Source organism: Bolinopsis microptera, chromosome 2 (assembly GCF_026151205.1).
Source record: "Bolinopsis microptera isolate Bmic1 chromosome 2, MBARI_Bmic_1.0, whole genome shotgun sequence".
Lineage (NCBI taxonomy): Eukaryota > Metazoa > Ctenophora > Tentaculata > Lobata > Bolinopsidae > Bolinopsis > Bolinopsis microptera.
This window is the reverse complement of record NC_087073.1, coordinates 8,125,864-8,149,397: the sequence shown is the minus strand read 5'-3', so window position 1 is coordinate 8,149,397 and position 23,534 is coordinate 8,125,864. Positions and strand designations below refer to the sequence as shown.

Genomic DNA, 23,534 nt, shown 5'->3' with positions numbered 1-23,534 from the left:
GTAGCGATCGACATTTTTTTTTTTAATTTGAAAATTCAATTAATCATTATGTATATAAATCAAGCGTTACATTTCAGCCATGCAAAATTACAATGACATATTTTGATATACTAAATGATAAATGGTACTGCAATATAAGTTGCTTAATGTTAGGCCGGATGACAACTAACGAGAAAAATAAACTTGATTATATAATAATTAATTCGGCTGAACCAACACATAGCAAGAGCCACATTAACGTTGGGGCCGTCTACCAAATTTGAATGACAAAAATTAACAAGAAATCAAACATATCATAAATAATTATAAGGATTTTGTTCATTACAATTCCGTCACAACTGATAAAGAAAAAAAGAAAAGGACAAGCAGATAGGAAATTGGACGGACAGAATTGTAACCAACAAAAACAAATTTCTGAGACTCATAAGACTGATGAGCTAATCTGGCCAGACTGTATCGGCAGCCCAGAGGTACTTGATCAGTTTGGCCTTAAAAGTAGAAATCCGCTCTGACTGCCGGATACATACTGGTAGACTATTCCATTTCAGCATAGATCTATGAAAAAAGCTATTTCGGAAGGCATCCGAGCAGGGCACAGTGGTACTCATGTAAGTTGATGTATCCGACATATCAATTATTTGAGCATTGTGCCTAGTGTATCGGGTGCCCTCTGGACGGCATAGGACTATATATGTAGGGAGCGAAACTGGAATTATGCTATTCACTATTTTATAGAAGGTCATAAGATCGTTATAAATAAACTTCTGTTTAACAGGGAGAATATTTAGTTTCTTTTGCTCTGTAGCAAGTTTATCGTCATTATAACTGGAGTAAGGTTCACCATTGATCCATTTAATAGCCCTCTTTTGGATAGCAACAAACTGTTGAAGATGAGTTGCAGATTGAGGGGACCATATGACAGAACAATGTTCAAATATAGACCTAATTAACGCTAAATAGAACGATCTTTTCTGCCTTTTATCAGTAGTGAAATGACATGTTCTCTTAAGTAGTCCAAGTCTAGAGGTAGCTTTGGACACAAGCGCTTTACATTGTGCACCCCAATTAAACCTGGAGTTTATTGCAACTCCTAAATCTGACTGAGAGGGCACAAAGTCAATATCACTTCCAGAAAGTTTAGAAAAGAAGGTATTGAATGGCAAGTTATCCAGCACGTTTCTTTGCAGGGACACAGAGAGGGCTTTGCACTTTTGTGGGTGGAACTTCATTCGATTTCTCACTGACCAATCATATAATCTGTTGATGTCATTTTGGATTATGTGATGGTCAGGGTAACCAAGGATCTCCCTCCAAATTTTAGTGTCATCTGCATAAAGGGCGATATTGGTGCCTTCAGTCCAATCCGGATCCGGCTAATTTTGCTAAGGTCCTGTTTGGTTCCATTTCCTTATAAATATTGGCCGTACATTCCTATTTCACCAGTTACAGTAGGCTGAAGATCGAAGAAACTTAGAAGGCCGATAATGTAGGAAACACCATCCAATCTTATCCCCATTTGTTAAACTGAGTAGGCTGTTGCCTTTCCAACAGGGCGTAATTCCGTTTTCAAACTTGGGATGAGGGAGGAGAATGGCTAAGCGAAGCGAGGCCAGCTTGAGTTTGCGGAATTGCGGAGGCAGGGTTCTGGGGCCCTGCCAAGAATTATAGTTTATTATTTTTAGTAAACTAAAAAGAAAATTGAAATCTTTAGCCGAAAATCTAGGAGGGCCAGGGGGATCGACCCCTCCAATCCCCCCAGGAATTGCAGCCCTGCTTTGCAAGATCTACTATCCAAATCTTTGTAGAATGTTCTACTCTTTTGTTTTAAAACTTTTACACTCTGGGAATTATTTTTAATTTTAATATCCATTAGAGTATATCGTAAACATTTTCTGATTTTTGATTTTGGATTCAGTAGAATTTTTTCATGTTATTGTCATAACCTTCTCACTCACAATCACCATCAATCAAATTCAAAATTATGCAATCAATCACTATACATCCACGATCATATGATCAAAACACAAAACTTTGTTATATACTGTTTCTGTTTGAGATTTGAATAACGTTACTGTAATGTTTCAAATTATATTTCAAAAAAAAAAAAAAAAAAAAAAAAAAAATAACCAAACTAGTTACATTTTTAGGATAAATACAAAAACTCCTCATCTGCAACTCAATGAAACAAACAATTTTTTTCAATGAAACAAGAAATTTAATTTTAGCACATTTTTACAGAATAAAAAGATGTAAAACAATTCATTTAAATATAATGCCCATTTGTTGTATGACTATTTGTCTTGGCAAAAACTGGCAATTGATTTGACATACCTCCTAGCATGATTCCAGCTTCCAAAAGAAAGAAGTCCGGCTCCCCATCAGATTATTCGAGTGCATTCGACTATGTTGATGAGTGCAGTGTGAGTGATGTTAGTAAAGCCTGCATTCTTGAATCTGCTGTTGACCTAGCAAAATTGCTGGATTCCGGAAAATCTACTAACTGTAGCGATAATCAAGGAAGAACAGCACTCCATCTGGCTGCTCAGAGAGGCAATCTTCAATGTTGTAAACTATTACTTGAGTCAGAGGATACAGAAATTGATGCTATCACTTACAAAGGGATCACCCCTCTTATGAATGCTTGTGCAAGTAATTGTCTTGATTTGGTTGAATTTTTAGTATCAAAGAAAGCAAGACCTTGCATTGTAGATGGAGAAGGAACATCATGTCTCGACAGAGCTCTTGAAAATGATAATCTGGAAATGTTTGGGTTCCTGTTGAAAAATGTGGACCCAAATAAAGTACATTCTTTTGAAGGATGGACAATTGCACATACTTGTGCCAAAAATGGGCAAGGCAAATTCTTAAAGCTTTTAGTGGTAAGCACAAGATGTTTATTCAAAGCTACAGATTATGGACTTACACCTTTACATTTAGCATGTCAGGAGGGTCACTTGGAGTGTGTTAAACTCTTAGTACAATTACAACCAAATTCTATAGAATCAGAAACCACAGATGGGATAACTCCTATATTTATTTCTGCTCAAAATGGACACTCAGACACATTGAAATTTCTCATTGACAACAAAGCAAATGTCAATGTTGTAACAAAAGATGGTGCTGTTTTACACAGTGCTGTTTTTGGGGGTGACCAAGAGTGTTTAAAATTACTGCTTGACAATGGAGCAGATGTAGAGGGTGGTGTTGGTAAAACTGATGTAGAGACTCCCCTCAGTCAAGCTGTATTCAACACAGATATTGCTTCTGTCACCACGCTGCTTCGGTATGGCGCAGATCCCCTTGCCTATTGTCATGACTCTCAGCAAATTCTCTCATCAACTCCTCTCCATTTGGGTTTTCAAAATATGCAGCTTGCAGAAGAGGGTACCTGTAAAATTGCAAAGCTCCTTGTGGATCATATTATAGACCCTCACAAGGCTGTCAATGCAGTGGCTGAGGAACTAATATTGATACTCAAAGACTCAGATAATCTAACATTTATAAAGAAACTACAGTCAACATTAGACTGGAAAGTGTCAAAACTTGTTACTTGCAGCGTAGTGGCAGAGATTGTTTCCAGTTCAAGAGTGAAATGTCTGGCATTTTTACTGTCCTGCAACTGTTCTATTTCAGATATTGTTATCAGTGATAGCATCTTGAAATATTTCATAAATTCTACTGCTGGTTTAGATCATTTGCATCTGATACACCAAGCTCTTTATGATCAGTACCTGGTCATACCTCGATCATTTTATCATTTCATTTATCAGAATTTAAATCCCGTGACGGCTAATCCGATAAAGGAAAAGCTGCTTGAATTAATAGACAAACAATCCAGTGAGCCTAGACCCCTGGTGGATTGGTGTAGGTTCAGAATAAGACAGCTTATATCTGGTAGAGAGGATTTCTCAACTGTTGTTCATTCCCTCGATATAACTGAACAGTGTAAAGAAGTTATATTACTAGAACGTAAAAGTACAGTATCTCCGAATTTTCTTAGAAAGTGTCTTTCGGGTGAATTTGCATGTGGAAGAGATTTAGTGCGACAATACATGGTACTGTGAAGGGGAACAATGTTTTCTATATTATGATTGAATATGCAGTCCATTTTACAGTTACAGTCGCTACTCAATTTAACGGGTACGGAGCAGATTACGATTAATAAATTATCACAAATTGCTTGTTCAGTAAAAATTTAGTGTATGAATTGTCTGCTTAATTTTTATTTACCATATTCATTTTGTCTAATTGTCAAACAAAAATGAGTTGAGAATATCATAGTCATGATATCCTTTTCTGTTTTCTAAATCAATGTACAAATATAGATCACACAATGTTATTCATTCAATTGAACAGTGTTTATTTAACTCATGAAGCATATACAATTAAATGCCTTTTAACAACTTCCAATTAACTTAAATACGTTCAGGTTGTAGCTGTCACAGTCCAGACATGTCTCTTGCTGATGAACTTTTAGCTGATCTAGATGAGCTCGATGACGACCCAACTTTTGAAACGTCAGAGATCGACATAAAAGATGATCCTGATAAAATGGAAACTGACAATCTTGACTTCACGACTGATCATAATAACATCCACCGCCTTCTTCACTCCCAAAAACTTGATGATATAAAGGAAGCTATTGACGTATTTTCTAAAAAGCCTGCAGAATCGATAGGTCCTGTTGAAAATCATCCCGAGTATAATCTCATTGTTGATTCCAATAATATGGCTGTTGAAATTGACAATGAGATATTCTTCCTTCACAAGTACATAAGAGATTTGTACAACGAACGATTCCCTGAGCTGGAATCACTCGTGTTAAACCCAATGGATTTCATCAAAACTGTAAACTATCTGAATAACGATTTGCATAAGAATAAGTTTGATACCGAAACACTTAACTTCCTGCCCTCAGCTACTGTGATGGTAGTGAGTGTAACTGCTGCCACCACACAAGGAAAGCCCTTAGAAGAGGACCAGGTTAGCAAACTAACTGAGGCTTGTAAAGCTGCATTTGAGCTTGAAGAAATCAGACAATCAGTGCTCCAGTATGTTGAATCTCGTATGGCTATGATAGCACCTAACTTGTCTCGTATTATCGGCACTACAGTCGCCACTAAGCTAATGGGTCAGGCTGGTGGTCTAACTGCTCTTTCGAAGATGCCTAGTTGCAATGTGCAAGTTTTGGGTCAGACCAAGAAAACTCTCTCTGGTTTCAGTTCATCTCAAGCTATGCCCCACACAGGAATATTGTTTTATTCAGATTTAGTGCAGGTATTGCCTAAAGAATATCGCAGAAAAGCAGCCAAACTATTAGCTGCAAAATGCACCCTTGCTGCTAGGGTAGACGCTTCTCATCAATCAAGCGACGGTTCAATCGGGCAGCAGTTCCTGGACGAGGTCAACCTGAAGATAGAGAAAATGCAGGAAGCTCCTCCCTCGATTAGAAACAGAGCATTACCCAGACCAGACGATGAACCTCGCAAGAAACGTGGTGGTAGAAGAGTGAGGAAAATGAAGGAGAAAACTGCTGTCACAGAACTGAGGAGGCGAGCAAATAGGATGAACTTTGCTCAACTTGGAGATGATGCGCTGCAGGATGATCTTGGGTTCTCTCTTGGTAACATAGGAAAAGCCGGTTCTGGTAAGGTCAGAGGTGCTGTTATTGATAAGAAGACTGCTCTGACGTTATCGAAGAAAGTACAACGAAAGATCCAGAAGGATCAAGCCATATACGGAGGGAAGTCAACCGTGAGACAACAAATGTCTGGGAGTGGGACCGCTTCAAGTATTGCCTTTACACCTCTCCAGGGGCTAGAGATCGTGAATCCTAGTGCTGCCGAGGCAAAGGCTGCGGGGTCGAAGTCTCAGAATTATTTCTCAGCTGGGTTTGGATTCACGAAAAATTCTCTCGCTAAGGGCTGATATTTACTTTCTTCAGAAGTTTTAAATATTTGATAACATTTTTAACAGTGGATCGTTATAACGCCATTCGATAATCTGGAAGTTTAAAGTAACATGCCATTTTTAATGAGCTCCAATTTTTCGCGAGATAAGATTTTCACACTTTCAATATCTTTATTATAATATATAAAGCTTTAATTCGATATTTTGATACCATGGATTATTTGTTTATTTTACTAGATATATTATGATTCGCGGTCACGCCCTTGATCTTACTATCTTATAATCGTTGATATCCGTGTCATGTGTATTTGTATAGCTCCCCAGCCCCTAGCCCCATTGAGCATTAGTCTTTAAAACCAGTTTTTATCGATTATGCGCATACACACTACTGGTTTGTAATAGGATATTATGTCCCAGCCTGATTCCCTGAGCTGAAGTATTAATAGAAAGATGCATAACTTGTTATCCCTGTGCCTTTGTATTACATTATACAACGAAGTGTACTAGTAATCCTAATTTAATCACACTTTAGCTTTCGATATTCGACGTCTTTTATTCTTGCAGAGGTATATAGATCATACGTCAGCTGATTTTTACGTTAACCTTGTGCAGCATATTCGCCTATTCGATATCTTTTCAGAACTAATGTATTTCGGCGTTTCTTTCTTCGTGTGTTTCTGAAATTAACAAATTGGTTACTTTACACGGCTGAACTTTGAAGTTGCACCTGTGCAGATATTACATAAGTATTATAGAATAATTGAATCTTGCGTAGGATATTGGTCATGGATAGGCCCATATTAAAATCACTTGCCTCTCTGTTGTTGCAATGTATGTATTAGTGTGAGTGTAGTGATTATATTCATGCTCCGATGGTCGGAAGCTTTCAATATGCACAGATAATTATGTAGAATTATATATAGCAGTTTCAAATTTCAATAAATAATGTGCGTTACAATATAACTGATCCTCCCAGATTTGCACTATGTAAAATTTCCAATAAATAGACATATATTCTTTCGGCTTTTGCGTCAATCTCATATTAACTTGTGGAAATAGTATTAAATAAACAGACTTTTAGTCAATTTCCAGCTAATGGCATAAAATTTACAGACATTAGCGGACAGCGGAATGTTTAAGAACAATAATCTCACTAATTCGTGTACAGTAACAGAAATTCAGACATCAAACGTCGTGTAATTTCTCTAAGTCTTTTGAAACTTTACGTCATAAATCACTGTTTGTTAGGATGGGTGTGGTCTTGTCCAGGTTGTGGCCCACCAAGAGATCCTTCCGTGAACACCTGGAGTTTCTCGAGTCGGAGATTAAGCGGATAGAGACGGCCCAGCAGCGTAATGCTATCATCAAGCGCCAGGTAGGGAACTGAGAGTGTGTGAAATCTGCAATTAAATTAAGGTTTCATTGTGATCCGGTTTTATATTAGTTTTATATACCAGTTTCCCTTCAGTATTATACCAGTTTAGCACCTTAATGAATATTTAATTATTCGCACACTGAAAGTGATATTTAAGATACTACTTTCAGTGTATAAAGATACTATACTAACTTACTATAATATACTAACTTACTATTATTATATACTAACTATCAACTATACTAACAACTCTCACTTTCAGCTGATATCCTCGATAGTGTTATGGTCCTCAGTTCTCTACATAATATCCTTTATAAGCTACTATCTCCTCCTCTTCCCCCCAACGTGGTCCCGCAGAATCCTCTACGCTACTCCTTTCTTTATAGCTCCTGTATTCATCTTCCTTATCAACAGATATGTTAACTATCTGCTAGAAAAACGGTTAGTGGTGCAGTTATGGTGTTAGTTAGTGGTGTTAGTTAGTGGTGTTAGTTAGTGGTGTTATTTAGTGGTGTTATTTAGTGGTGTGAATTAATGGTGTTAGTTAGTGGTGTTAGTGGTGTCAGTTAGTGGTGTTAGTAAGTGGTATTAGTTAGTGGTGTTAGTTAGTTGTGTTAGTTAGTGGTGTTAGTTAGTGGTGTTAGTTAGTGGTGTGAATTAGTGGTGTTAGTTAGTGGTGTTAGTGGTGTCAGTTAGTGGTGTTAGTAAGTGGTATTAGTTAGTGGTGTTAGTTAGTGGTGTTAGTTAGTGGTGTTAGTTAGTGGTGTTAGTTAGTGGTGTTAGTTAGTGGTGTAGTGTATTGAGTAGTTGATTATGTGTACTACTCAAGTGCAATGTGTACCATGGTGTAGAGTTATATATATTATTATACTTAAATACTGTCGTGTATTGAGTATGGAGGTGTCGCTTTACTAGTGTATTATAAACTCCTCCGGGAGCCGGGATTATCAGAATCAATCCTTTTTTCGCTTGCCAGGCTTATTGATATTCATTCAACGTTCGGATTAAGAAACTATTTAGAAATAGAAAGCCAATTTCAACTGCCTTAGTACCTTAGTTTTATTTATCAGTAGTATAATATACGTCCAAACTCCATTTCATATTTTCCATAATGATCTCATATAGCTACTAGAATAAAGGGTAAATATTAAAACGAATTAGCCCTAGCACTTAGCATACACTTAGCAACACCCCAGAGGTGTTTAAAACACAAAACGCTGGCAGGCTCAAGGTTATATTAAAATAACCTCTCGTGCTGAAGCACGTCGGCGTTATTTTCATAATAATCCCTCGTGCTTCGCGTCGCGGGAAAAATTGAAATATAATCCCTGTGCGTGCCGGCGTTATGTGTGTTATATTTATTCATTACTGAAAATTAGGATTGCTTACACCGAGCTTTGTAATAATAGAATAGATAATGCTGTACTTTTAATATCGTCTGAATATATTTTCCTGACTCACTGCCTAGTTTCAAATGAGGGAATGAAGATCTGATCATTTTGAAAATTAAATGTTGTCGCCCATTTTCCATGCAGCAAAAATGAGTTCTAATTTTATAAACTGTAGACCAATCCACCAAATGTGTTTACCAAAGCTTAGTACTTTGTAGTTTCATGTAGGAAATACAGCCATGTTTTCAGCTATGAGCATGCTATGCATAATATACAGATTATAACAGTTGTTAAATACATAATGCCTGGTAATTACGTTCAAGTAATTATGTCGGTAATTATGTTTATGTAATGAGTCATAACTGATAACGGCAGGATACTGCATTCTCTGCTAAGTACGTTAATTGTTCTTATTACTTAACCTGATGCTGCATTTCACGGATAGTGGAAACACAAAATGTCATGTTGTATCGTGTACACCGTGTGATTTCTCATGTGTTTTTAATTTTCACGATGGTCCGAGTACAATTAAGTATTTATAAATAACTGGCGAAATTCGTTGCGAAAATGATTTAATTGAAGAAGTTATAAATAAAATCAGACGGCAAACGAGCTAATCGATACAATTGCTTCATGTACATTCCAATGATCGTTCTATAATAGGAAAATTAAGTATGATACAATTTAAATATAACATGCTGAAAACAAGCTACGAGGCTATTTTGATAAATGTTAAAATACAGATAATAATAAGATGGACTCGTTCCAGCGAGCTATACCTCTATACGTGTTACAGGTGGATCACTGTAAATCTCAATTATATTTATAATAAGTATATTGTATATAAACTGTCACTTTGTTGTCAACGTCATGTAAACCCTGCCTGGCACACAACGGCACGTGTAATGTATGTAAGGAGAGGCGTTTCTAAGTAACCGTGTAGCCAAGTAACCGTGTAGCCAGGTTAACTGCGCGTCATTCCCGCTACATATGATGAGGCAAGCTAAAGTTTGTCTGTATAAACAGCCTTTAAGCAGAGTTCTACAATCTACAATCTACATCATGTTTATAATAATGTTCTCCACTTCCAGGTATCAGAAATACGGAACCAAGCTGGCGGAGCTGAAAGTTGAGCGGAAGAAAGTTCTGGAAGAGGTTATCGAGACTGAATCCTTCAAAAATGCCAAGGAGCTTCTTGAGAGGTTGGTTGGTAATGCCACGTTGCAAAATGTACATTTTGATAAATCATATGCTTATAATTTGTTTTAAATCTAAACAGAAATAGAAGATTATATGTTATCTAAGATAACTTATCTTGCAGATTTGACCCGGAATCAACCTTATTACGTCCGTCCCAGCTGAACAACTCAGTGATGATGACACCAGCCCGTGGGGGCGGACCCCCTCCTAACCCCAACACCCCCATACCAGTTACACCTCATCCTAATATGGAGCTCAGACAACGTCGCAACGTTTCCAAATCCAAAGATAAGGTATATAAACCAATAAACCAGTCTGTTATCATTTATGCCGCGGTTCGTAAGTAATCTTGAGCAGAAAAGTATACATCCTTAACAATATACATATCATACATGTGAATCTCTTCTCGAACATAGCAGAATGTAAGCTCATCAGATCTACCTTACAAGACTTTTTTGTGGCGGACCAATTTGCGACGACCGAAATTTTGGCGGTCCGAAAATATGGCGAAATTGAACAAAAACCGTCACATTTCGGACGTCACAGAAAATAAGGGTATTTTTCATCATTTTGTTTTCTGACACAAAGGAAATTCAAAATTGTCTAAAAATCGGTCAAATCATGTTGAAACAAAATGAAACTTATAAATCGATTTCTTCATCTTCCTCTATACTTAAGGGGTCCGGCTCGACTCATTCAGTTTCACGCTGTTCTCCAGTGTACTCCCAGGAGTAAGATTCTCGGATAAGCGTATTACTTGACATTAAATTCATCATGGAATATTGTGTTTATTTGTCCCACCATCATATCACTAACTTTTCAAGAACAAAATGAATCGATGAAGCCACAATTATTGGAATGTGCTAAAAATAATGCGACGGATTCTATTACGACGACCGAAATTTTGGTGGTCCGAAAATATGGCGAAATTTCGGGAAAACCGTCGCATTTCGTACGTTATGAAAAAGTCTTGTAAGGTACACTGAAATATTACCTAATACTGCAGACATAATATGTACAATTATTATTACACTTAAACTCAGTATCATTAGCTGGGCCTATCCTTGTACAGGAGAAATTACACCTTCACTCGATATCTGTGTTTTGGCGACCCACATTTCGTTTGATTGCATGCAATCATGAGGTATTTTGTTATTTAGTATTTTTTCAGTTTCAGACAGACGGGTACTCAACTTTCTATCATAAACTTTTTTGGGTATTTAACGTTATTCTGTGAATGTTTATGTTATTGATCGATAAATGTAAACATAATAAAAATGTTGGTCACGAAGACTTCCGTACACCTTCATCTCGTTTATTGTTATATAAAATATATATGCGACTCTGGTTTTACTGGATTCTCTGTGTCAGGCTCGAGTTGCCTCCTTAAATAAAATGTTTAAATATACTCAAATCCATTACATGTATCCATGTAGCAATTTAAATCTTACTTTGATTTATCGTTTGTTTTCCAGAAGAAAGCAAAGGTCCAAGTTACTCTCTGAATAGTGATCCCAGATTTTAAAGAAGCGGTTGAAAACAGCACAGATCGTGCGCCATTTTAAATACAAATAGAAAATAAGGATAGGTTGTAATTTCCTATGATCTAATATCTCAACCATCAACTTTAAATCGTACCAGCAAAATGAAAGTGCAATTATGTATTGCTATATCTAACTGTAATTATTTTTATTGCTAGACCAATCACCCACATTACACACTTCAGTCTAAACTTGCTACTTGAGTCTGAGTTTCTAATATCTACGAGTTTCTTTAACCACCACATTTCTCACTAACTCTGTGTTATCTAATCTGGGTTACTAGGATATTATCTACCTTTGTAGTGAGTAAGCGAGCTTGCCTACAGCGGCCGCTTGTTTACCCTGTCATATAAACGTGCGTAGTAAACACGTAATGGAAATGTCTGCTCGTTTTCGATAATCGCGTCAATGAGCTCAGACAGTTTAGATAGGATTTAGAAAGTTTAGCAAAGATGTAGGAAATTGTAAGAAATGTAGGAAATTGGTCCGTGACTTTTTAAATTTTGTCACTGGCCTATTTATAACATCTTGAGACTTGAGATGGGAAGTGTTATTTAAGTTTATGTTGATTTTACGATCGTGTAATGTGTATGTCTGATTAAAATCATATTGTCAAATTCAAATAGTTCTCAAATGTAGAATCCATTGTCGTTTAACAATTACAGTAGATAGATAATGTTCTCTGTAACATTTGCAATTAATATTTTGTATTTAATATACCAAATGTTGCTCTGTAATATTAAACTCTGTAATTTCAGGCAGAACCCACAACTCCAACCCGGCCGGTGGCTGCCACAAACCCACAACCTCGCGCTGCAACCCCTCCCAAACGCAGTGTTAAACCCCAGCGTAAGCTCCTGAAGGAGGTTACCCCTATACAGAAGAAAGTGATGTCCTCATCAGCTACCCAGACCACCCCAGATAAACGCGACAAACTCATTCCCACAGGTTAACATTCACCAGTTATTATACCACGGTACTGATCTTTAGTTTTGTATGTGTTATAACAGTAGAGTGCACATGTTTAGTTTTGTATGTGTTATTACAGTAGAGTGCACATGTTTAGTTTTGTATGTGTTATTACAGTAGAGTGCACATGTTTCGTTTTGTATGTGTTATTGCAGTAGAGTGCACATGTTTCGTTTTGTATGTGTTATTACAGTAGAGTGCACATGTTTCGTTTTGTATGTGTTATTACAGTAGAGTGCATATGTTTCGTTTTGTATGTGTTATTACAGTAGAGTGCATATGTTTCGTTTTGTATGTGTTATTACAGTAGAGTGCACATGTTTCGTTTTGTATGTGTTATTGCAGTAGAGTGCACATGTTTCGTTTTGTATGTGTTATTGCAGTAGAGTGCACATGTTTCGTTTTGTATGTGTTATTACAGTAGAGTGCACATGTTTCGTTTTGTATGTGTTATTGCAGTAGAGTGCATATGTTTCGTTTTGTATGTGTTATTACAGTAGAGTGCATATGTTTCGTTTTGTATGTGTTATTGCAGTAGAGTGCATATGTTTCGTTTTGTATGTGTTATTACAGTAGAGTGCACATGTTTCGTTTTGTATGTGTTATTACAGTAGAGTGCATATGTTTCGTTTTGTATGTGTTATTACAGTAGAGTGCACATGTTTCGTTTTGTATGTGTTATTGCAGTAGAGTGCACATGTTTCGCGTCGTTTTGTATGTGTTATTACAGTAGAGTGCACATGTTTCGTTTTGTATGTGTTATTGCAGTAGAGTGCATATGTTTCGTTTTGTATGTGTTATTACAGTAGAGTGCAATATGTTTCGTTTTGTATGTGTTATTGCAGTAGAGTGCATATGTTTCGTTTTGTATGTGTTATTACAGTAGAGTGCACATGTTTTGTTTTGTATGTGTTATTACAGTAGAGTGCATATGTTTCGTTTTGTATGTGTTATTACAGTAGAGTGCATATGTTTCGTTTTGTATGTGTTATTACAGTAGAGTGCACATGTTTCGTTTTGTATGTGTTATTGCAGTAGAGTGCACATGTTTCGTTTTGTATGTGTCATTGCAGTAGAGTGCACATGTTTTGTAAGTGATATTATGTTGGTATATTATGGTAGATAAAACGTTAAACACCTCTTGCACAATTACTATCTGACAGATTGAGATTATCGCTGTCTAATTCGTGATTTACCCGGATAAAAATACAAGCAAATTACCCAAGTAATACTGTACATGCACGCTTTGTTGGGTGTGTTGATTAGTGATAGGATTGTGGTTAAAGATTGACTGACAGAATATCTCTTGTAACCTGTTTATTGTTAAACTAATGGTGTAACTGGAGGAGGGTTCTAGAAGGTTCTAGAAGGTTATTGTTCCAGAAGCTTTATAATAACTCCTTTTAATGATCTTAAGTTGTGTTTGTGACGTTCATATTATTGCGCAAACCTTAAACAATGTAATTCGAGGCCCAGGAACTCAGGAACAGTTTTGATAAAATGTTCCCGATGTAACTGTAGTCGGTTTAAATTGTAAACTGTCATTGATTACTTTGTGTGCTCAGATAGCCATAATGTCGGGTCTACATTCTAGTGTCACACTGTAACCTTAGTAACCATTGTTACACAGACACACTGTAACCTTAGTAACCATTGTTACACAGACACACTGTAACCTTAGTAACCATTGTTACACAGACACACTGTAACCTTAGTAACCATTGTAACACAGACACACTGTAACCTTAGTAACCGATTGTTACACAGACACACTGTAACCTTAGTAACCATTGTTACACAGACACACTGTAACCTTAGTGACCATTGTTACACAGACACACTGTAACCTTAGTAACCATTGTAACACAGACACACTGTAACCTTAGTAACATTGTTACACAGACACACTGTAACCTTAGTAACCATTGTTACACAGACACACTGTAACCTTAGTAACCATTGTTACACAGACACACTGTAACCTTAGTAACCATTGTTACACAGACACACTGTAACCTTAGTAACCATTGTTACACAGACACACTGTAACCTTAGTAACCATTGTTACACAGACACACTGTAACCTTAGTAACCATTGTTACACAGACACACTGTAACCTTAGTAACCATTGTTACACAGACACACTGTAACCTTAGTAACCATTGTTACACAGACACACTGTCACCTTAGTAACCATTGTTACACAGACACACTGTAACCTTAGTAACCATTGTTACACACTACACAGACACACTGTAACCTTAGTAACCATTGTTACACAGACATACTGTAACCTTAGTAACCATTGTTGCACAGACACACTGTAACCTTAGTAACCATTGTTACACAGACACACTGTAACCTTAGTAACCATTGTTACACAGACACACTGTAACCTTAGTAACCATTGTTACACAGACACACTGTAACCTTAGTAACCATTGTTACACAGACACACTGTAACCTTAGTAACCATTGTTACACAGACACACTGTAACCTTAGTAACCATTGTAACACATACTAGTATCACACTGTAACCATTGTTACACTATTCCAGGAGTTGCCAACAGAACGCCCCAAGTACAGATTGTCAGAGAGTACCTGCTACCTGGACACGTTAAGAATGAGAGAGCAGGTGGACCTCCTCAACCTCTACAGATCCTACCATGTGACCGCACTTCCATGGACAAGTTCGTGGAGTTCGTCATAGGAGACGGTCCTAATAACCGATTAGCGCTAATCTGTTCACAGTGCCATTCTCACAACGGTATGGCACTTCCAGAGGACTTTGAGTACACAACCTTCCGCTGTGCTTACTGTTACACAGTAAACCCCGCGCGGCGCAACACCTCCATCACAGCGCAGAACGTGTACAAACTACCCAACCTGCAGGTCAAAGCACCTCCTATTGTAAAGGAGATATCAGACAGTGGGTGTGGTAGTAGTGGTGAGCAGCCCTGTGTTGACATGTTCCCTGGTACTCCTGATGAAAGTGAGGAGAGTGGAAGTGAGAGTGACATGGTCGAGGAGGAAGAGGAGGAGGAGGAGGAGAGAGAGGGAGAGGGGGAGCTTAATTCGACCATACATCTGCCCCCTCCTGAGAAAGATATAGCTGATCTTCTCAGTGAAACTGATTTACTTGATGAAACTGATTTGCTTGATGAAACTGATTTACTTGATGAAACTGAAATAGACGAAATTAATATACGTAAAGCTGAAACTGTTGACGCTGGATGTTAGCAAATGTTATTGTCCTTTTAATTCTTCTGGTCATAATTAATGTTAGATTTTTAGTAATTGCGGGACGAAATATAAACGTGTTGATTTGTTACTGGAATTAATTATCATATTGACATGTTATCTTTTTAATCCTGGATATTACATAGCATGAAAACGAATGGCAGTATTGTTTTTCGTCAGAATTTTTAAAAATGTAAGCGATGAATGTTTCGATGAGGACAAAGCAGTTGATGTTACATTTAAGATTAAAATAACCGAATTTATTTAATAAGATTCAGTTTATTTAGGTTCAGATCGCTGCTTATATGACAATTTCTTCTTTATTTTACCCTATAATTTTCTTTCGTTTGAAGTAGAAAACTTATAACTTAAAATATATCTGATGGTATGTTTGTAAGCTTCAATAGAGCGGTGGAAATGGACGACAGAGATCGCTCAGATAAAAAGAGAACTCGAATTTGTGAATGAAGTATGTTGGGTTTGTAACTGACTAGCATGCTCTGTATTTCGATGGTCAATGTCTAAAACTTTTTCTTATTGCCATGATAAATAATATTTGTAAAGTATCAAAAAGTTGTGAAATGTAATGCTAATGAATAATTATGTAAATTTCTAATAAGTCTGAGATGATTATCATCTCATGACTAATTCCACAGCTAATTTTATCATTTAAAAACTAAGTGGTGATTTTATTCGACTTCCATCCAATCTATGTGCCACCATGACTCACGAAGGAAACAGAAAATGGCAAAGAAAGAGAGGTCCCAGTTTGCCATTTTGTAACACGCGACTACAATTTAAGGGATAAAACGCGCGCACTGCATTTGAACCGCGCGCGCGCCAGCCACATACGGTGGAAAATATTGACCATTTCGCAGATTTTAATCTTGCAACGATTATCGCGCGTTTATCGCATGCGAGACGATTATCGTTTGAGGTGCACGATTATCGCGGTACTAACTTGACGATAAACGCGTGATTATCGCAGGATCGTCTTGTTATCGCACGATAATTGTGATGTCGTACTGTTATCGCACGATAGTTGTGATGTCGTACTGTTATCGCACGATAATTGTTATGTCGCACTGATATCGCACGATAATTGTGATTTCGGACTGTGATTGCACGATAATCGAGAACATATCAAAAATAGCTTTTACTAAGTTACTACAGTTGACTTGATAATGTACATGGTATGAATTCTGATCTATTTGAATTAGAAAGATGGTGCATTTGGGTATTCATACTTTGTGATAACAGGAATATAATGATTACCTGAGGACCCCAGGCTATTATGTTCATTATATAGATTTGGCGGAATGACAGGCTGAGCGCGGCCCAGTAATATAATGATCGCTGTAATGTAGATACAATAATTGGCACACCGCACCTAGCTACCTAGTACCTAACGTTTACTGATACCAGGTCATAAATACCTATTAAAATTCTTTTTCTTCTATGGTGATTTGCTCTAACCAGAGCCCTCTCGCTTGCAGTAGCGCGTCACGCAGTACGCGTACTCGTAGCGGTAGACACATGGCTATGTGAATATGGAGATATTTCATATGATGCATGTACCGTAAGCCTCATATATATTACGATCAACAGTGACACTCTAATTGGTAATGATCATCATAATCAATAATGTTATCATGGTTTACCCACGCAAATAATAGGACTGATGCACGTATTCCGATTTATTTCATACTATCATCAATCATCGAAAACATAAATATTTCATAACTTCAGTTATTATAGTAGTATTTTCTCCGGGAAAACGGTCCCATTGAATGTCATGACCATATATAGTTCATTACTGCAACATTATCAAGCATCGCAAATGGCAAAGTCCACACAACGAATTAAAATATGATCCTATGGCAGATTAAAAATGAAAGAATGTCTCGCGCGCACAAATATTATAGTAGGAACACACATTTTCACGTTGCCAAAAATTAATATGATCTGCGCATTCCGTTTATTAATTGTGGCAAATTTCAATTTAGAACTAGAATTTGGTGGCGGTAGTTTTAGAGAGCAGTCACATATGACTTCAGCAGCCAAGGTTTACAAATGAAAATGCGTTATTGATTTAATGTACGAATAAAATTGTTATAAAATATAAATTGTACAAGATATGATGTGATATGATGTGATATGATGCGATATTATCATGTGATATGATGTGAAATAATGTGATATGATGTGAAATAATGTGAACTGAAATTTTGATTGTGCAAATGAAAATCAGTTAATTTTCAAAATGAATGAATAATATAGATAAATAATGCCTCAAGCACATAAGGCCGGGGTCGTTCACATATTACGCAATCAGCCGAGGGAGGGGGGGGGGGTTTCGAAATGATTACGGTAGTGTAATTTTGATACACTTGCTATGTGTAAAACTGATTACGTAGGGGGGGGGGGGGGGGGGCGGGGGGGGTTTAAAATTGTCCAAAAAATGATTACGTAATATGTGAACGACCCCTAATAGTGTGGGCTACTAAATGACTAATCCCTCTAAAGCTTCGAGATAGTTAATGTTGTCTTCATCATCCTCATTATACCATGAGTTTTCACCTGATACTTCAGGTGAAATCCCATGGTATAATGAGGTGACGGGTGCGGGTGATGGTGGGAGTGGTGACACCAGTGCGGGGGTCACACCTGCAGTTGTCACAACTGCAGGTGGTGGCGATGTTGCTGCTGGTTGTGGACTTGGGCAATTTGGCAACAGAGTTGGTAGCAAACCTGTTGTGGGCTCACGATGGAGCCTCATACAAGTTTAGTGTGGGCTCATGAAACAAACATGGCCTCATACAAGTTTAGTGTGGGCAACATGACAAACAAATCAGCGTCTCAGTGACTTGAACAGCTCACCGGCTGTGACTATCTTTACCAGTGAGCGTTGCCTTCTCTCCCGTTCTAGACGCACTCTTGCATCAATTATGCTCTCTGGTCCATAATCAGAGATGCTGAAAAATAGTACAGTCATTGCATTACTAATAAGTTACGTATTGTATAGCATACAATATTAAGCATGACACGATGACAATCAAATAGAAGTTTTTGAAACTTAGATTAATCTAAACACTACTGAGTCCTTTGTTAAATACTATTCAATTTAATTTAATACCTCGAAGCATTAGACATCACTCGAGACCGGGGGAGGACAGCACATGTCCTGCTGTTCGTGCTGCTGCAATTTATCATTTATTAGTTTAGGATTATCTTATTCTGGTTTCGACATATTTGGGGTTATCAGAAAATTATATTATGAATCAATGAAAAAAAAAACAGCTTCAAACTATTAATATGAAGAAATATTATTTACCTTCCTGACATGTTTCTCGACCTTTCTGCTGAGGGTCTTTGTTGCGGCTGGGGAGTCTGGGGACTACAATTTGATTAGATTAACACGACAAAATACAATTTGGCCGTCCAAGAAATCATGATTGAGGTAACTCAAAAGTGACATACGAAACCAACCTTGATGTTGCAGGCATTTGGGGGGAAGGGCATTCCCTAAGCAACACCTCAGTCTGTAGTTGGGCCAGCTCACGTGCCCTGATTTGACAAATATGCTTCATTGCATTTGTTGTACACTCCTGAATTAAATAATGGAATATTTAACATTTTGAACAACTTCAGAACTTAAATTTCGATACTGTAATAAATAATGACGCTTTCATTAACCTACAGTTTATTACCTTGCACTCTAAGCTGTGCAGGGATTCTGTCTGGACAGCCACATCAGCGGTGATTCCTCCTGTCCTTTTAGCATTGCCAAGTCTATGCTTGCGGTCAGCCCTCATTTTCTTATACCTCAGACCCACTTCCCGCACCGTGTCCTCCGTAACTGCTGACCCTGAAAAGGAATATAAATCAAGTTTATGTGTTACAAACCACTATTATACTAGTTTCAAGTTACCTGAGGACCCCAGGCTATTATGTTCATTAACTGGGCCGCGCTCAGCCTGTCATTCCGCCAAATCTGTTAATGAACATAATAGCCTGGGGTCCTCAGGTAATATAGATTTGGCGGAATGACAGGCTGAGCGCGGCCCAGTAAGTTTCAAGAGCTTATTTTATGAAACAATATCACTTATGTACATCATGTGCGACTTAATCATTCTATGCATGACATGGATGAATCTGGTTTAGATTGGTTGCAACCCAGATGGATTGTAGTTCAATTATTAACTGAAATGGTACACCGCTAGTTTCCGCTAGCTTCCGCCAGGTATTCGCTGGCTTCCGCTAGGTAATAATGCTGTGTGGCGAATTTACGCGCAATATATGTCCGCTAGGCATCCGCTAGCTTCCGTAAGACTTCCGCTAGTCTCCGCTAGCTATCCGAAATTTCCGCTAGGTCCGCTAGTTTTTCCGTAACTAAAATCTGCGAAATCGGCTATATACGGACCCGTGATATATTACCTTCTATATGGCAGAACCTGCCGACAGCCTCCCGTATCTCCTTATCATTTACCAGTGATGGGTTCCGCCCCCTAAACTTCCTAGATAGATCATTATTACTACAAGCATTAATCAGTTATCTTACACTGAATAAACAATCGCACAGTTTAAGCCCAAAGGTAACTGTATATTTTATTACTATACTAACTTAAGAATACATACAATATTTTTAATGAAATAGCAGTTAACTCACTCCATTGCTTCCTCTCCCCGAGCGGTTTCAGCTGTCGGGTCACAGTTAGCCCCGCAAACATTCTCATTCTTTGTGACATGCCTACACTTTATTAGTTTAGAGATTCCCATAATATTACGTAAGGCCCTTAACTGCTATTTCATTAAAAATATTGTATGTATTCTTAAGTTAGTATAGTAATAAAATATACAGTTACCTTTGGGCTTAAACTGTGCGATTGTTTATTCAGTGTAAGATAACTGATTAATGCTTGTAGTAATAATGGGTCGTTCACATATTACGTAATCCATTTTCGGAACATTTTTACCCCCCCTCCGTAATCAGTTTTACACAAGCTATTGTGTCAAAATTACACTAGCGTAATCATTTGGATACCCCCCCCCCCCCTCAGCTGATGACGTAATATGTGAACGACCCCTAATCAATTTCAAATAAGCAGAGAATTAAGCAGAGAATGTATGACAAATGGTATTCTCCACTATTTGTATCTATGAAACATGCATGCAGCCTGCTTGTTGTAGATAGCAAAATATAAATGACGTCACAGCAGGAACAACGTTACAAAATGTTAAATTAAAATAATGGCGGCATTGTGAGTCTCGCGCGAGGTGCATTATAGGCGTGCATTATAGGCGCGGCGTTACCAGGCGCTGAAATTCAATAGCGCTCGATTCTAAGTTCGATTTGAAGATATCAAAACTTCAACGTAAATGCGCGGCACTACATTATAAAACAATAAAATCACGTTATAAAAACGTGGAAATATTGGTATCAATTAGAAAACGTGTAAATTATTTTTAACAAATTTTATCGTCCAATTATCGTGTTATCGTTGTCTGATTGCGCGATAATTAGGAGGTGCACCATAAAAATAAACTTGCTCGGATTTTAAAAATTTTTGTACCATTGTTTTCTAGAGACTGTGAGAATTTTCACAATACCAAATTTGTCATACCTTTTTGAAAAGATCAGCGAGTTTCGCCCAGGTGCCATATTTGATGGTGCGCGGCTTTTGGAGCAAAATTAGCTGTAAAAGTCGCGTAATTTGACCAAATTTGACCAAATTCGTTGATTTTTGTCGTATTATTTGGATATATCTTCAGTTCCTTGAATGAGATCATTCTGAAAATTGGCGACGACCTTCCAATAGGGCTTTCACAACTGTCCGAAAAATTTGGTGGATATCGGAGTTGATATAGTGATCAAAATGGTGCAAAATACGCTGCTTTTAGCTGTAACATAATGTCTAATGGTTGGATATGCTTTAAACTTTTCGGACACCTTCCTTGTAAGTCTATGAGTAAGCTTACCAATTTTTGTTGGACGGGAAGGATACTTAATATCTATTTGTTTGAAGAAAATTGTGCTGGCCGAAATTAGCGCTAAAAAACCATCCTACAGTCGGCACGCGCGGCTCACTGTCGATGGCGCACTACCTACGATAATTGTCATATTTGCGATTATCGTTCGATATAAACGATTATCGTCCGATTATCGCGCGCGCGACGAATATCGTGCGATAATCGGCAGTATAACAGTAAACAGACAATTTATCGTCGATTATTATTTTATGCACGAATATGGAATAGAATCTACAAATTTTCCACCGTGCGCGCGCGCGCACAGCCGGGTCGAGTTCGTTCGTATTTTAGGAGTTATATGCATTTTAAGCAAGAAATTACCTATTTTCCGTCCTTTTACACTCTTGCAATGCACGTCACAGGAGGCCTACATACAGCTCGACGTTATCGTGCTACACGGTGAATTTGCATTGTTCACACTTAGAGGCAACTTTTGGTATACCAAATTTATCAAAATCAGAGATAAAAATGCTGTGCCAACTCATGGCGCTTATTGCATATATAATAGACTAATCGGCCATTGCTCTTTTTGTTCGGAACCAGGTCGGTCATGGTCAGCTGTAAGTTTAAGTTTCTTTGCTCCATGAAAGCAAACTGTGGTGTTTCCCCGCACCGGGATATTCGAAGTTCAATTGTTGACCCCGGTCGTCCAGGCCATTAAATTTAATCAGCAGCGAGAGACGGCAGATCAGTATGCACTTATACAAATCAATTGGAATACTTTTGAAAGAGAATAACAAGCCCAAACACGCAATTTCTCCGTGAAAAGTACAATAACGTGAGTAGCTTTTGTCTATGTGCCTCGATCTTAAACGATTCCTCGTTCAATTTTGGTCGCTTCAGTTTTACGTCAACTTTGTAATAAAGGATCAAGCAAGTTACAGACATATTTCATGAGTATAGAATTAGATGTGCTTTCGGTGGAGATATAACCTGCGCCTTATATTACTAGGTAGTGCGCCATCGACAGTGAGCCGCGCGTGCCGACTGTAGGATGGTTTTTTAGCGCTAATTTCGGCCAGCACAATTTTCTTCAAACAAATAGATATTAAGTATCCTTCCCGACCTCCGATTGCAACAAAATTGGTAAGCTTACTTATAGACTTACAAGGAAAGTGTCCGAAAAGTTTAAAGCATATCCAACCATCAGACATGTTTGTTTGTTTGGGGACCGGTTTTTTATACCCGGCCAATGTTTACAAAATAATATAATACATAACAATATAATTTTATTTAATATGCGTGAATATGAAAATTGAAAATGTTGATTACGTCTATTCATTAAAAACAAAAACAGAAACTTTAAAAATTAAAACTTGTATATCATGATTTATTGACATATAGTGACAAATAATTTGATTTGATACGACAGATGATCACACGCACTGTTTTATAAGCTACTTGAGGTTAAAACAAAAAAGAATAACTGAGCCCATGTCTTATCAGCACCTGCTAGCGCTATCTATATGATGCTATTAATATGACAGTGAATGGGCAGTGAAAAAAGTGGCATATGGTTGATAGTGACTAGTGTGCTAACCGTCTGGTTTTATTTATTCCTTAGTTTATTCTCGGTAGTTGATTTGTTGTGTGCCTGATCTTGTCGATTTACGTAGCCCGGGTAAATTATGTAACAGAAAAGGTGGCCATTCTTCATCGTTTCCTGAGCTTTGTAGTTCTATCATTACACGCTTCGCTGATTTCTTATATATGCTTATTGAGAAAATGCTAGATGGGCAAGTTATGCGACTAATGTTGTGCTCGGTAATAGCTAATATAGGACCTTTATACAGAACACTAGCGCGTAGATCTGGTTGAGAGAACGTTGTTAGCCAGTCGATATTGTCGTCATAAGACGTGCCATACTTTGGTATAT

The 23,534-nt window shown here is 37.6% G+C and overlaps 4 protein-coding genes across 4 annotated transcripts in view; 3 read left to right on the top strand and 1 right to left on the bottom strand.

The window, feature by feature from the left end:
• LOC134811244 (malectin-like) overlaps positions 1–15,940 on the top strand; it is an 85,833-nt gene extending 69,893 nt beyond the window's left edge. The window contains exons 2-7 of the mRNA XM_063818010.1: positions 7,159–7,285; positions 7,548–7,726; positions 9,768–9,878; positions 9,998–10,169; positions 12,176–12,365; positions 14,946–15,940. Of these exons, the coding sequence (XP_063674080.1) occupies positions 7,160–7,285; positions 7,548–7,726; positions 9,768–9,878; positions 9,998–10,169; positions 12,176–12,365; positions 14,946–15,628 (1,461 nt within the window). The 5' untranslated portion in view covers position 7,159 and the 3' untranslated portion in view covers positions 15,629–15,940. The remainder of the gene's footprint in view (positions 1–7,158; positions 7,286–7,547; positions 7,727–9,767; positions 9,879–9,997; positions 10,170–12,175; positions 12,366–14,945) is intronic.
• LOC134826633 (ankyrin repeat, PH and SEC7 domain containing protein secG-like) lies at positions 2,340–4,064 on the top strand. Its single transcript, XM_063839090.1, has one exon. The coding sequence runs from the start codon at positions 2,340–2,342 to the stop codon at positions 4,062–4,064; it is 1,725 nt and encodes a 574-aa protein (XP_063695160.1).
• Positions 4,453–5,928, top strand: LOC134826632 (U4/U6 small nuclear ribonucleoprotein Prp31-like). The gene has a single exon (XM_063839089.1). The coding sequence runs from the start codon at positions 4,453–4,455 to the stop codon at positions 5,926–5,928; it is 1,476 nt and encodes a 491-aa protein (XP_063695159.1).
• Positions 15,941–18,467: 2,527 nt separating the features above from the next.
• LOC134826751 (uncharacterized) lies at positions 18,468–20,376 on the bottom strand. The gene is made up of 7 exons (XM_063839245.1): positions 20,294–20,376; positions 20,066–20,145; positions 19,339–19,496; positions 19,118–19,236; positions 18,963–19,025; positions 18,765–18,827; positions 18,468–18,603 (listed from the first exon to the last, which is right to left on the bottom strand). Exons 1-7 carry the CDS (start codon positions 20,374–20,376, stop codon positions 18,480–18,482), a joined length of 690 nt encoding a protein of 229 aa, XP_063695315.1. The 3' UTR covers positions 18,468–18,479.
• Between the last annotated feature and the right edge of the window lie 3,158 nt (positions 20,377–23,534).